General features: G+C 41.7%; 1 protein-coding gene across 1 annotated transcript in view; it reads left to right on the plus strand.

Annotated features, from left to right (window-relative positions):
* GEMIN2 (gem nuclear organelle associated protein 2) overlaps positions 1-14,045 on the plus strand; it is a 148,812-nt gene that overhangs the window by 62,781 nt on the left and 71,986 nt on the right. The window contains exon 5 of the mRNA XM_069208611.1: positions 3,205-3,324. Coding sequence (XP_069064712.1) covers positions 3,205-3,324 — 120 coding nt within the window. The remainder of the gene's footprint in view (positions 1-3,204; positions 3,325-14,045) is intronic.

Genomic DNA, 14,045 nt, shown 5'->3' on the forward strand with positions numbered 1-14,045 from the left:
GTGTGTGTGTGTGTGTGTGTGTGTGTGTGTGTGTGTGTGTGTGTGTATATATATTTATCTTTAGTGTATATATTTATTTATTTAAAAAAAAAAATTGTAGTCCATCTTCTCGCAATGATGTGTTGTTTACAATGTCATGAAATATTGCTTTTGTCTTTCATCTCATTGGATTATTGTTCTCAGGCACGTAAAAAATGTTGGTAATGACGTCAGCACGTCGGCGAGGACTTCTTATTGCCTGTATGACGTCAGACGGCGTCGCGTGGGCAACTGTGACATCCTCGTCGACGTGCAGAAGCTAGGAAGAAGATTTCCGTCGAATGCTGGCACAATGGGGGAGAATTCATTAGGTGAGGAATCCAAAGGTAGTTAATGTATCCACCAGAAAAGTCATTACCGAAGGTAAGTAACCTGTTCTTTTGACCTATACAGAACACAAGCAGTCTGCTCTTAACATCAGTTTCAGTTGCATGCCGTTGTTTTCTTTTACATGGATTTCACGTGAATGGTAACATTGTTCAGAAACTGAAAAAATATTCAAGAACCACTATAGCAACAGTTGCATTATAATAAATTCTCAATGTGGAGTAAATAGTCAATGTATCAATGGCGGAGTACCTTTTTCTTGCTATAGTTAAGGAAATTGTTGTGATACTGGTCCTGTTCCACAATTTAAGGCACTGAAAAGAAACAAAGGTTGTCTGGTTTTGTTTGAATGCGAGGCAGAGTTCCAGTATGTAGATGCATGGACCAGTTCAACAATCCGAGAGTAGTTTCACAATCCAAACCAATATATCTAACTCTCTCTACCTAATTACTAACCCGAAGCCTCTGAAGACAGTGCTGGGAGAGGTTGGCATTCCAAGGAAGTTCTTCGAAATTATGCTTCAGAAGATTATGTGCCTCAAGGTGGAGTCCATTTGGAAGATTATCTCAGCTGGAGAGCCAGCAAGACCGGTGAAAGGCAGACTCCAAGCACAGGCTTCCTCTTATCAGCAGGGAGGAAAGCCAAGCACCTGACCACGTCCTGGGTGTGATGGGATTCTCTGATCCTGCGGTGCATCTTTGAATCCTTGCTTAGCCTGCCTCTCTGCTGGGGCATCCCATCATAGTTTTTGGCACACCTGCATGGGCACATGATTGACTATGGTAGTAATTTGGGGTGGGGGGGGTATATCCAGGCAGCACATGTGGCAGCCACGGTCCTGAGCGGCATAACTCCTGTCACACCAGCAAAGGGAACATACTGAATTACAGTGCCCTGAACCAGGGGTGCCAGGCGCAGCCAGTAATGCCCTAGTCCAGAGATGGATGGGAGTTTGGGCAAGCATCCGAGGTGACAATGACAAAAGGTGGTATAAAAGAGAAGACTTGTGTAACCGTTCCGAAGTAGATGGTTAGCCAGTGTCATAGGTGACTAAGAAAGGAGTAGGTGACGTAGATGTTGATTGTAATGAAGGAGATCTAGGAAAATGGAATAAATGTATTTGATTATGAGGGGTGGTATGAGATAACGTGAGGCAGTTTGTACAGGCTTAGGAAAGGACTAGTTGATATAAGAAGAATGTGATAGAGTGATTAAGACACAACTAGGTGGCATAAATAAACATTGAGATTAGTGGTAGATGGGGAAGGAGTAGATGCGTTGAAGTGTGAGACCAAGGATGAAGATGTATGTCAGATAGGTTTAAAAGGTAACAAGGTAGTAGTAGGACACTAGAGTCTGCTGTAGTAGGAGGATTAGAGCATTGTTGTGGAGGAAGTTCTGTATGATGGTTTAGAGCAGAGAAAAGAGAGAAGAACAAATAATGGAGTTTGTTCTGTAAGCGAAAGATGTGGGCCCCAGCGGATGTTATTACCAGAGGTGTGAATAATAATTTCCTGGTATAGAAAATGAAAGGTTAGCTTTCTAACGTGGTCGGGGAGAGATCTTCTTTTTTTTTTTTTTTTTTTTTTTTTTTATTATATCTGTAGCGTTTTTTAATTTCCCCTAAAACACAGAGGTGTTGAGAGAAGAAGAAAAGATCAGCCTTTTCAGATGTATTGTATTGATCGTCGTTAAGAGTCTCAGGTTCTTTGATTTTTTTTTTTTGTGTTTCAAAGTCATTGAGTTCTGATAGATTATATGTAGATACTGAATTTTAAATGGGATGTGTCAAGATCTAAAGAAAAACTGATCCACATTCAGAACTCTACAAGACATGTTGAGTTCCGAAAATCAAGTGGAAGTGAAGTCTGAAGAAAAGAGCATCATTCACAACCTACTTTAAGTAGTGAAAATGTACTAGAGAAGGATATGTAATCTACTACCACACTTGGCCCCTGGAGTTTAGATAATAATCAGACATACATAACGGGTAGAGGTAATATCTGAGAAAGTAGCTAGCCACTGAAGTGTAAATATAATAGGAAGGATCTGTTTGCAAGTGAATAAAACGTGTAGGGTTACACCAAAAGAGAAAGGGGTAATAAACATTAAATAAAATAGGAAAATGTGAACCATAGAATGAAAGGCTGTGAACCACAATCGGTGATTAACGCGTGATGTTCTGATGTCTTGTGAGAACTAGTGATCAAAAGTCAGGTCAAGATGGAAAGTGACTAAAAGATAGACACCCTTGCACTGTAAACGCTTGTATTTTAAACATTGAACCAAAATTGTGTGCCCTTTGCAGTTTTTTTTTTTTTTTTTTTTTTTTTTCGATATGGCTTTTATGATGCATATTTGTTGCTCATCTAGGTGGACTGACTGACTGCAAGAATTTCAGACAATGCAAGAGTAACCTGTGATCCATGAGTTTTAACACATATATATCCCCTTCGCCTTTAGCCAGTATTCATGAACAAAAAGGTCCGAAGCTTGCTGCGTTCAAATACTTGAAAAAGAGTTTTAAGCAATTCATTGCTGCCACCATCATGAACAGAGGTGGATAGTTTATGGCGAGTGCTGGCTTCCTGATTTCCGAAGCGCACCTAGGTCAGGAGCACAGCGGCTCCCATGAAATATGATAGTAGCTAGAAATTCAGGTCTGTACTATAAAACACATCTATGTCGGTTCACTTTGCAGCTACTGTATTTGTATGTAACAATTTAAGCCTGTTTTATTTTTTTGGTAAGAACTTGTGTATGCATATGGTCACTTCTGTTAATAATAATGGAAGCACTGTGATAATTTTATGACTGTAAATATTTCCTACATTTAGCCACAGCTACAAGATGAAGAAAGGTGGAAAACGTTTTGCCTGGGTGAAAAAATTAATTCTGATCTTGCTTCTTCGTTGTTGAACACTGAGAATGAAAACCCAGGCATTGATTACATAAAGGTGTGTAGAACCCTCTTCCAACGTAAGTAAAACATTAAAACAAAAAACATTTTTTAGTAATGTTTGACATTTTTCAGACATTAACGCATAGGCATTTTCAGTGCTACTATTGATTTTAATTCAAAGATACCTGCCAAATGTTACATTATTTTTTTTCCCATCCGCTGACTACTATAATGACACTGAGCTTCTGCAGTTTCCTGTTAACGGGGCCCATGTCAGAAGACTTATGGGTGAATGTTACCCTATGGATAGGTTGGTCCAACCACTAGCTTCCATGTACTTTGTCACACTTCTGATAATTAGCATGTGACTGGCTTGAAGCAACACTGCCCACATTACTCTGTTGTCAAGTGCTGATGTACATTGGAGCGTTAACATTTGGCACCTGACTGTGCGCTCCGAAGCTCACTTCCCTCCCCCACCTTTATGATTGAGTACATGGCTTCTTTGATAGTGTCCTATATTTTGATTTGACAGACTTTCGGATGCAGCAGAATTCTGAGGCATATACGTTGGGGAGACCGCTTCAGCCCCTTGGGACATTCAACACTGTTGGGTGATCTTGTTTTTTCCATGATGGTTCATCCTGACACTCGGGGGAAGGCTCCTCAATCTGGAAATTGGTGAATACAAGGCACTGTAAAGACCAAGCATCCTTCACTATGCCATTGGGCTTAATTAGACAACACCTGTTCTGGGGTGCCTTCTAGGCCTAACCCAACCAGAGTCCTGTGAATGTTTCATGGTACACCAAACATTATCCAAGTTAACCTATTGTTCTAAACCTTTTGGGGCTTTCTTGATGTTCCCACTGGAACTAATCTCATGGAGATATACCATGTAGTTCCCCAATATTCATTTGGTACTGGGACCAGGCAGTTGCATTCTCGAGACCTCTGACAAAGATTTTTTTTCTTCTTTTCTTTTTTTAAAAAACTTTTTCCCCTCCAGTGATACAAATGGAATATAAACTTGCTGTATCTAAAGTCTGATGCTCAATCCACAAAGATTGACGAGGTTGACAAAGTTGTCAAAGTCTGGCTTCAGACTGTAACAGCGTACTCATTGTCATAAATGCGGGCCTAGTGTCTCATAGCTAAAAACTCCAGACATATGTTTCTATGTAGGTTTTGGGTGGAAACCCCAGTATTGCATTATCTCCATAAACTGGAGTAACAGGAGAAAAAGTCAAGACCATGTCCTCTCAGATACAAGTAGCCACCGCCAGAATAATATTTTCTGTATTTGGGATAGGCAAGGGTATTTTTGTTACCTCGTAGAGTGCTGTGATCCAAGTATGCAACAGTGTACTCTGAAGAGTGGCAGAAATCTTCTGGAGAAGACTGTCTTGCTCAGGATTCCTGAACACCTTTCTTTTCTGCTCACTTGTGCTGCAGGTAACCCTGACTTCATTGGGCTCATTATTACCCGTTGTTGCCTGAACCCTAAATTTGGGGCACTAGCTCACAGTTCACCTGTGGCTGTCCCAGCTAACACAAGAAGTATTGCTGACCACATTTGTGGATACCTCGACCAGGCCACTCAGCTGTCTTTTTCTCTCTGAACTTTTAAGGGCCTTTGTAGTAAGAAATTGGATTGGGTCGACTACCCATCTCAAAATCCTTGTGAGGGTGAAACCTTAGTCACTGAATTAAAAGTCCCTCCCCCCCCATTTAGGAGAGTGTGTAAATTATTTATGCAGTGTGAAAACAGTAATACAATTAAAATGCAAAACAACAATAATCCTAATTAATAATAATAAAAAAAAATAAAGTAGAATTTATTAAACAAACTGACAAAAATCCAATAAAGGAAGCCAGAGATACAAATGTATGCGTTTTCAAAAATTAACAGTGCCAGAAGCATGACATTCCATCAAAGTCAGTGGTTGCAAAAGACCAAAGCCTAGGTGACACTGGAGGTGATGGAATATGGATCAAGTACACCAACCAGGCTTGTCCTGGTCAAAGATTTTACCTTCTGACTTTACTCCTTTAATCCCCAGTCCTCCAATGGAATACACTACTGAAGCCTCCAGGATCTCAGGGGAGGCATTTAGACTCACAGGGTGTCAGGCAGAGCCCTATAGCTGGATCCAGTCAAAGTCTAATTGCCACTGCTCAGTTGGGCAGTTGCAGAAAGCCCTCTTGTAGCTTCTTGTATCTTCACAGCTTGAACAAGAGGTTGGTCCTATGACCCTTGCACTCCTCTTCTTTGTCCAGGGTACAAGAGGGAGCAGGTCCAGTCCGCCCACACTCTGCTTAGCAAGTCCAGCTCTTATTTCCTTCCCTAGGCCAATGAGTGTTCTGAAGTGGGTGACTGGAGATTCCGCATTATGCCACAAGTTAGTGGGTGGGAGTGACTTCTGACCATGCCCTAACAAATGGTGTAATGTTTCTGGGTCCAACAGTACTCACATTGGGCATTTTTAAAATGGCAGAAGTCGTCTTCCTCACTAAACTTAGGTGCGTATGAATGTATGTATGTGTGTATATATATATATATTTATTTAAAAAACCAAAGCGTAGGTTGGCAACAGGACCTGTCTCTGTCAGTCTGAATGTGAATGGATGTGTGAGTGGCTGAGTGGGCGTGTGAGCCTCTGAGTGAATGTATGAGTGAATGAAATTAGTCTGTGGGTTTTCTTTCAAAGTTTTCCGTAATCACAAATATTTTGCCAATAAATTACATACATTCATGGAAATTCGCTATTTTTCACGCATGTAGTGCGCTTTGACGCATAATTATATTAAACCTATAATCATCCCCTAAAACACACCTATATCACACCCCTGGGTTCAGGGTACTGTCACCCTGACTCCTCCATGCCACTGTCAATTTCCACCCCCCGTAGACCGTGTCCTGTGGAGAAAAAAAAAAAACGGTGGTTGCAAGTTTCTAGTCAGGTTGCAGTCAGCCAATTGCAACGCTACTTTTTGCACACTTATTCACGAACATTCTGGTGCACATGGCTGAAGGCCGTACCCTGGGCCTGGCAGTTGGCAGCGGTGATTGGATTAACATATAGTAATGAAAATTACTGTATGTAAAAAAAAAAAAAAACAATGGAACTTCACTGAAAAAAACAAAGGTTACAGGGACATTATAATTAGGCTCATATTTTAATGTACAAAACCTTAGAAATTAGCTAGTTAGAGTTATCACAACTAACTATAATTCGTGCCCTAAGGTTAATTATAACTTGCTCCCTTGCCTTTGGTTGTGTGCAGCATGAAGTTGGATGCTGTCAGTGTGGGTATTTTTATTTTTTTCTCCTTTTCCTACCTCCCTCTGGATCAGCGGATCCACCCGTAGATCTGCGAATCGAATGGGAAAAAAATAACTGAGCAATTTTATGCCCACAATGGACCCCTCTATGTTTTCTATGGGGTCAGGATAATTGTCTCATGACCCCTTATGTGTTTTTACACTCTTCTTTTCCCTCCCCTGAGCCGTTGCGACAAAATGGCGGCCGCAACTTTTCTATCAGGTTACAGGCAGCCAGTCAGGGCCTTGCTTTTTGCGTTGATCTGGGTCCGGATCCGCCTCCCTATATAACTATATCTATATTTTTTAAATAATAATATCTCAAACTACTGAACGGATTAACACCACGTCAAAAAACGAGTGCTTTCTGGACTAAGTGCTAGCTTTCTGTCAAATTTGGTATAATTCCGTTCAGTGGTTTGGGCTTTAGTCGTGTTGCAAAAATTTGATAAATCCCATTGACATAGAATGGGGGTGGGGGTGTTTTGGGGCAACCCCCCCCCCTTTGACAGATCACCCCCCAAAACGTTCAAGACAGCAGCCGAGATGACCAAGGTATACGTTTTGAAAATGGCCCCAAAGCTGTAGGCAAAACAAAAAAAGTTTTGTCTATGGAAAAAAAGGTCCTAACTATAACTACAAAGTTTTCGCCACTATGTAATATATATAGTGTCCTAGGAGTAATCCTAACGTGGTACATATTAAACATAAAAATCCTGTTTGCGGCAGCAACTAAACCCACAATTAATCCAAAGACAGAAAAAAGTAGTGTGTTCCAGCAACCAAACAGTGTATACAAGAATTGTATTGGCACCCTGTTTCCCTTCCTTTCAAGTGTGCACACACTGTCATATGTAAAACCCAGAGACAGAAGTCTATTAGCACATATGTCTTCAGCAGCCAGACATATGTGACCGGAAGTGTTTCATGTAAACTCAGCAGACCTGTCGAGCAGGATTTGACACTCTAATGTGAAAAAAGACCTTCACAGCCCTCGCCCTGAATGTTTTGTGAGGTTCAGAGGAGTCATTTCTGCCCAGTCATGTCAGTGTATTGTTTGCTGCTGAGAAGCATTTCACACCTTTTTCACACACATTCATATTTTAATCCCTGGATGGGAGAAGTTTGCGAGTAAATGCAAATTAGCCTCCAGAAACTTCATGTGCGGAAAAGGTAACTTTCTAAAAGTTGCTTTTTTAAATGTTTATTATCCCAACTTAACCTTTTTACTAGCTACTGCCATTCCTGAAATACAATACTAGTAATTTAATCTGTACTTTCATTTTCTTCATGGGACAACTAGTCATACAACAGTGAAAATAGCTTTTGGGTGCTAGTCATCGTAAAAACATGTTAACATTAAATATCCTACTTTTGTGGGCTACAAGGCCTACACGGGGATGATTTTTTTACATTTAAAACAGAGGTTTTGATTCTTTATAGTTTTTTATTTTGACATCGAATTGCAGTATTTAAACTGCCACAGTAGGGCTAAGCTGGTAGGACGGAATCCAGGTTTGAACTGCCACTGTAGTGGATGCCAGAATAAGTGCTGCAGTCCACTAGTGGCATTTACCTTCCAGGCCCTATCATCTTGTACCATGTGCAAGAGACTTCTAGGTAAGTTAACTATACCAATCAGAAATATGCCAATTTGACCTTGTTTAAAGGGGGCACATTAAAGTGAGGTTAAAGTGCACAGAGTTCTAAAGCAGCAAGCAAAAATATAGGGTTGAGCAAAAAAGATAAACAGTCTGCAGAAAAATCAGATTTTTAAAGAGCCTTCTCCAGTTCATAGTTCAGTGACTCACGTTCTAGCAGGGTGGGGAAATATTACATAAATAAGGAAACAAAGTGTGCAGGTTGTTTCAGAACTTATATAAATTAGGCCATGGTATGGCTGGATGTTAAGGTATTGCACCCCTCCCATAGCACCCACTCCAACCTAATCAAGAACAATTTGGCCCTGTGACATGTTCTGCCGTATTGGGTCTCCAAAAGGTCAGTTATCACCTTGCAGAATGACATGTTAAAGTGGTCTCCTAAATGTTGTAGACTGCTGCTGAAAACTTTATTTTTGTTTCTCATCATTTAGCCTAGCTCACGATGACCACAACTGTGAACAGATAGTAATCTTGCTTTGTAATTTTAAGTGCACCTTGACAACCAGGCTTTCTCTCCATACTGTTCAGAAACAAAATATATTCCCTCATGTCTGCCATCTTGGAGGGTGTGAGGGTGTAATGGTGAAACGTGGACGTGGTGAACTTCATTACTGTTCTCGATTAAGACAAGCTGGAACAGGGGCAGTTTAGATTCTAGGTTATCAATTTAGGAAGGTGGCACTATTACTCCTGCTTTGCAGTGATGAAACAGCCATTACATGAATACTGGAGGGCATGATATGCTGATCTTTTCTGAACAGTGAGCCAACAGTTTTCTAGCCCCCCTCCCGCCCCCTTTGATGATAAAGAAATCCTCATTGTAATTATAGATTAAAAATCTCCCCAAATGTAGGTGTGGCATTCAAGCATCCAAATTCTTGTTGCCTATTTGTGCTAAACCGGTCACCAGTTCATTTTCTGGACCCGTCTGCCTCCTCCGTGATGGACCAGACTGCTCCAGGAAATGTTGGGCTTTTTAGAGAGCTACAATTGACATGACATTTCTACCAATGTGTAGTAAAGGAAACACCAAGTTGCCTCCAAATGCTTCAGCCCCCCTGCCACAGGTCATTAACGTGAGCTCTTGAAGCATCATACTTTGAGACCATTGCACTAACTTGGTGGTGGGTTAGTTCTGGCAGCTTCTACCTCATATCACACACATTTTCCCATCCGCACAGGACACGACATCACGGCACCCTGGAATCCTCCCCCCTCCCAGGACCTACTTAATGACAGCTGCATCATGGACTTAAAGCACATGCACTGCAGGCCCACCAAAGACGTGGCAAAAGCAAGCCTGTTTGTGCCCATCCACGCTTGAAACTATCTCAAACTACCCCCCCCCCCCCCTGCACCCAGAACCCTGATCTGACCCCTGCCCAGCGATATTCTGCAGGACGTCGTTCCTCCAACTGCTGCTGCGCTGCACCTCTCACCACAGTAGGAGCTTTTACCTATATCCACTGCTGGTTCTCCAGCAGCCACCCAACCCCAGCCCCCACACAAATACGAACACCCTCAATGCCCCCTCCCAACACACCCCACACAAGCACCAACAACGCCTACACTCCTACTCTACCCCACACGCCATAGCAAACCCACATGTCAACACCCACGCATGCTTTTCAACACACGATCACTCAGCAAACCCAAAACAGGCCCTTCTGAGCAGCAACGCACCAGATATCCTCTATCATAGAGACCTCGCTCAACCCCTCATTTGCTCCGAAGTTGACTACAGCAATCCCACCAAGCTAAAAGATCGCTTGACAGGGCTGCCTTCACAAGCCAGGAGGAATCGCGAATATCATCTACAAGGAATTGATCAAATGCATAATATCCACAGAAAATACCGCTTTATTCCCGAAACGCCTGCACTTCAAGCTGCAAATCTCTGAAAAATTCACCTTGATTGGAACCTTTGCCTACCGGCCACCCGGAACCGAACAACTTTTACCAACAGCTTCACTTTTTTTTTTTTTTTTCTCTGCTCACAATTGAAGATCTAAATGACCCCTGATCCATAGCACTCCTCAAAATCTTGAGCAACATCAGCTCACCAAGCTCGTCACAGAACTGACACACTCTGGACCCCATCTTCACCACAAGCGACCGCATCAAATACAACTCCATCGCACAGCTCACCAAATGGACTGACCACTCCATCATCCACATCCAAATCAACACTCCTCAAGTCAACACCCCTACCAGGTTCAGCACTCCAAGCCGCAGCTGGTACAAAGTCACAGAAGCTGACAGGCTCAGCACTGATCAGCCTAGACCCACAGACAACTTCGACTTGGTCATCAACAACCACAGAAACCATTTTAAAGACAAGTAAATTGGAGCTTTTTACTATTTATCCTTTGTGGTGGACAAGACAAATGAGAATGTGAATATCTACCTTTCAGATTTAGTCCCCAATGATTGCATATAGCCTCAATCCCTTATCGAATGGTTACTTTCCTACGTTAGACCACAAGGATTCCTGCTTACACATCCCATTAGAGCTTTCTCTGTATTAGTGCAGAAACAGTAGTAAATGCCTTTTCTGTTGAGGGTAGGTCCCTGTGAAGTTGCCATGTGTTTTATAAGGTGTCTGCCTGTCTTCTATTTATACAGGGCCCATAAATACTGGGACAGTATACTTGACTTCTCTGTTCTCATTCTAACAATTTCCAGAGCACGTAATGCTAAGTATGAACGTCCTCCTCCGAATCAAATATTTGTCTGCACTACCTCTGTGGTAAACCAACTCCCACCCCTCCAAATCTTGGGGCACACCTAGAAAGATTTATTTAGCCTTAATGGATGTTTGCTTATTGCCAACACCCCTTCTCCCTTCTCAAAAAAAGGAAAACAGGCAGGTGTCTCACTTTTCTCAGTAACTAGTTGGGCTCCTCTAGATTTAAAGTGTTGAGTCTGACACCCCTGTCATGGATGCTCTTATCTTCAGGGTTCATTTGAAGTTCTGTGGACCCTTCCCCTGATCCCTGAATACAGTAAACACCCTCGGTAATTGGTGTTTATAATGATTGGTATTTTATTATGTATAATTGGTATACATAGATTGTGTATCAGGAAGGATAAAATATTAGTTAGCATGAACTGCTCTAGATAAACATGCTCTACATACTCCTGCCATCTAGTGTTAGGCTCCGAAGTTAACAAATTGTTTTTCTTCAAAGAAGTCTTTAGAGGCACGAGGTATAGTGTGACTTCTCCATGTAAGATTATTTTTTGCACAGTAGGTGAGGGTAGTATGGAGCTGTGAGTGAACACAGTATGATGCAGGTTTGTGTTGCAAAAGAGTTTTAATTAAGAAAGGGAGGTGATCTATGATCAGAGCCACATGCGTCTGAGGAAGAGGGTAGCCGTATGTGAATCCACAACACTACATGCTACAAACAGATGATTACAGCCCAAGTAGCATTCTCCGTTCATAGCATGTTGGCGCACTTCATAACCTGTAAAGCAGTGCTCTTCTGTAAGCAGTGCGTATCGTGTGGATGATGCAGATGTCTGAAATAAGGTTCGTAGGATTGTCAGCCAACCATTTCCTGTTGTCTGGCTAGGATATCCACACAATAGTGTTTTGTGAACTTGTGTGGGGTTGACCATGTAACTGCTTTACACATGTCAGCCAGGGGAATATTTCCCAGAAAAGTTATAGCTGTAGCCTTTTTCTATGTAGAGTGCACCTTGAGTGTGACTGGGAGCGCTCCTTTGGCTTTATGAATGCAAATTTGGGTGCACTAGACTATCCAGCATGCAATGCCTCCTTTAGATTTAGGGAGGCCCTTGTGAGGTTTTGCAAGTGCTACAAATAGCTGGTCTGTCAAATAAAAAGGCTTATTTCTGATAAAGTAATTTATGAGAGGGCATGTATTATCTAGAGTACAGAGAGCTCTCACTGCTGTTGAGTCTGGTTGGGGAAAGAAGAGTGTGAGCTCTATCTTTTTGGTTAAGGTGAAAAGAGGAATCCACCTTAAGGTGAAACTTGGCTCTGAGTACTACCCTGTCCTTTTGAACCAGAATAATTGGCTGCTGCAGTGACTCACTAAGAAGTTATTGCAACAAGGAAGGCCACTTTCCAAGAGAGGTATTTGAGGACAAGATTTTCAGGGTTGAAAAGGGGAACTCATAGGTTTGCTGAAAACTGATAACATTCCACACTGGGGTAGGGGCAGATCCAGGGATGAAATACACTTGTGAGATCTTTCCTGAAGGCTTTAACTATTGGTAAGCGGAAGAGGGACAGTTGTTTCCTGTTCTGCATGCAAGCTGCTATGGCTACTAAATAGATTGTCTACCTCCTACTTAACGTTTAAACCTTTATTATTATCAGCCTTCTACTTATGGTATTGGCTGAATAATTAACATCTTTCTTCACTTCTTTATACCAAGCCATGCATTATCCCTGCATTCCTCTTAAGAAACTTTTAGGCCAGCCTTCAGATGTTGCTTCACAAGCATTCTCCCCAAGAAAGCTCTGTGCCCATCCCTCCCAAATTCTTAGGTCCCTTTATACATTTCTCCCTAACGGCCCCAATGATTCGCCATGAAGAGGAGAGGAGGAGCCACGGTGCAGATTGTTGCATATGCTTCACTGTGTAAACACTACCCCAGAGACCTAACCAAAGGCTGCCTTCCACCTTAGCTCTGTGCTTGGCCGGATGACATAGGGATGTTGCTCTTTACTCATAGCTTTCTGAACATCAGAGTGGAAGGTTTCCTCTTTGCTGCATTTCTGTTATTTTTGTCAGCATGACTTATGATGCTAATGGTTGAGATGATATTGCAATCTTGCACACACTGTTAACTGTTATAACAATTACAAATCTTAGTTTTCCGGACCCTAAGCTTCTCACATACGTACTGTGAAGGATTAGTGCGGTCATGATGATCATTTAGTTTGTCCTGATTTGCTTGTAACATGCTTCTCAAAAAAAGCCCTGCCACTTGCATCAACTCAAGATGTTGGGGTCCAGATCCATTTGAATAGCACCCAAGCGAGACACAGAAGTTAAAAATTATTTTGTGTCCTAGAACCAAAACAGAAATAATTTACTATAAAGAATAAGAAATACTTTTGATTTTTGAGGAGGCTGATTGCAATCAGTAATGGCTTTATGGATAGGTTTCTGTTGACTGCAGCTGGCAGTGATTTCTGTTATGTCAAATGTACCTTGTGCAGTTGTTTATTGCTTCAGAATACTTTCATCACATGACAGTACACAAGAGTAAGATTCTATTAGGTAACAAGGCTGTAGCCTGACTGAAGGGTAAATTTCATCTTGCAAGGCGAAGTTCACAGCAGCCCTTTCCCTTTTTATACATCTTGTAGAGGAAAGATATTGTTTCAGATCACTCAACATTTACTAATATATGCAGATATGTAGTATTAGCTCCATGTCTTGGGCCATGGTGTCTCTGAACATTATTCCATTAAGCTCAGTCCAGAGGTAGAGCCAATCTTGTATTGCCTTCAGTTGTATGCATTTTATGACATGATAATTTCAGCATTGCGAAGCTTATTCTGAGGGATACTTCTAACTGCAGATGAATATCTTAAGAAGTTCCAGTGCACGCCGATAAGTGGTGTCATATGGCTCGGCATTGATGTCTTTCCACTCTGCACCCTGACATCACTTACTTTGTTTCTGCACCACCTGACACTGATCCCATGCTACCCCTCTGTGTCTTCAAAAGCCTGTTTTTCTCAACATTCATTTAAAATTAAATGTGCAAGGGAAATGTTACCTCCTAAAACCATAGGCTTCA

Source organism: Pleurodeles waltl, chromosome 9 (assembly GCF_031143425.1).
Source record: "Pleurodeles waltl isolate 20211129_DDA chromosome 9, aPleWal1.hap1.20221129, whole genome shotgun sequence".
NCBI lineage: Eukaryota > Metazoa > Chordata > Amphibia > Caudata > Salamandridae > Pleurodeles > Pleurodeles waltl.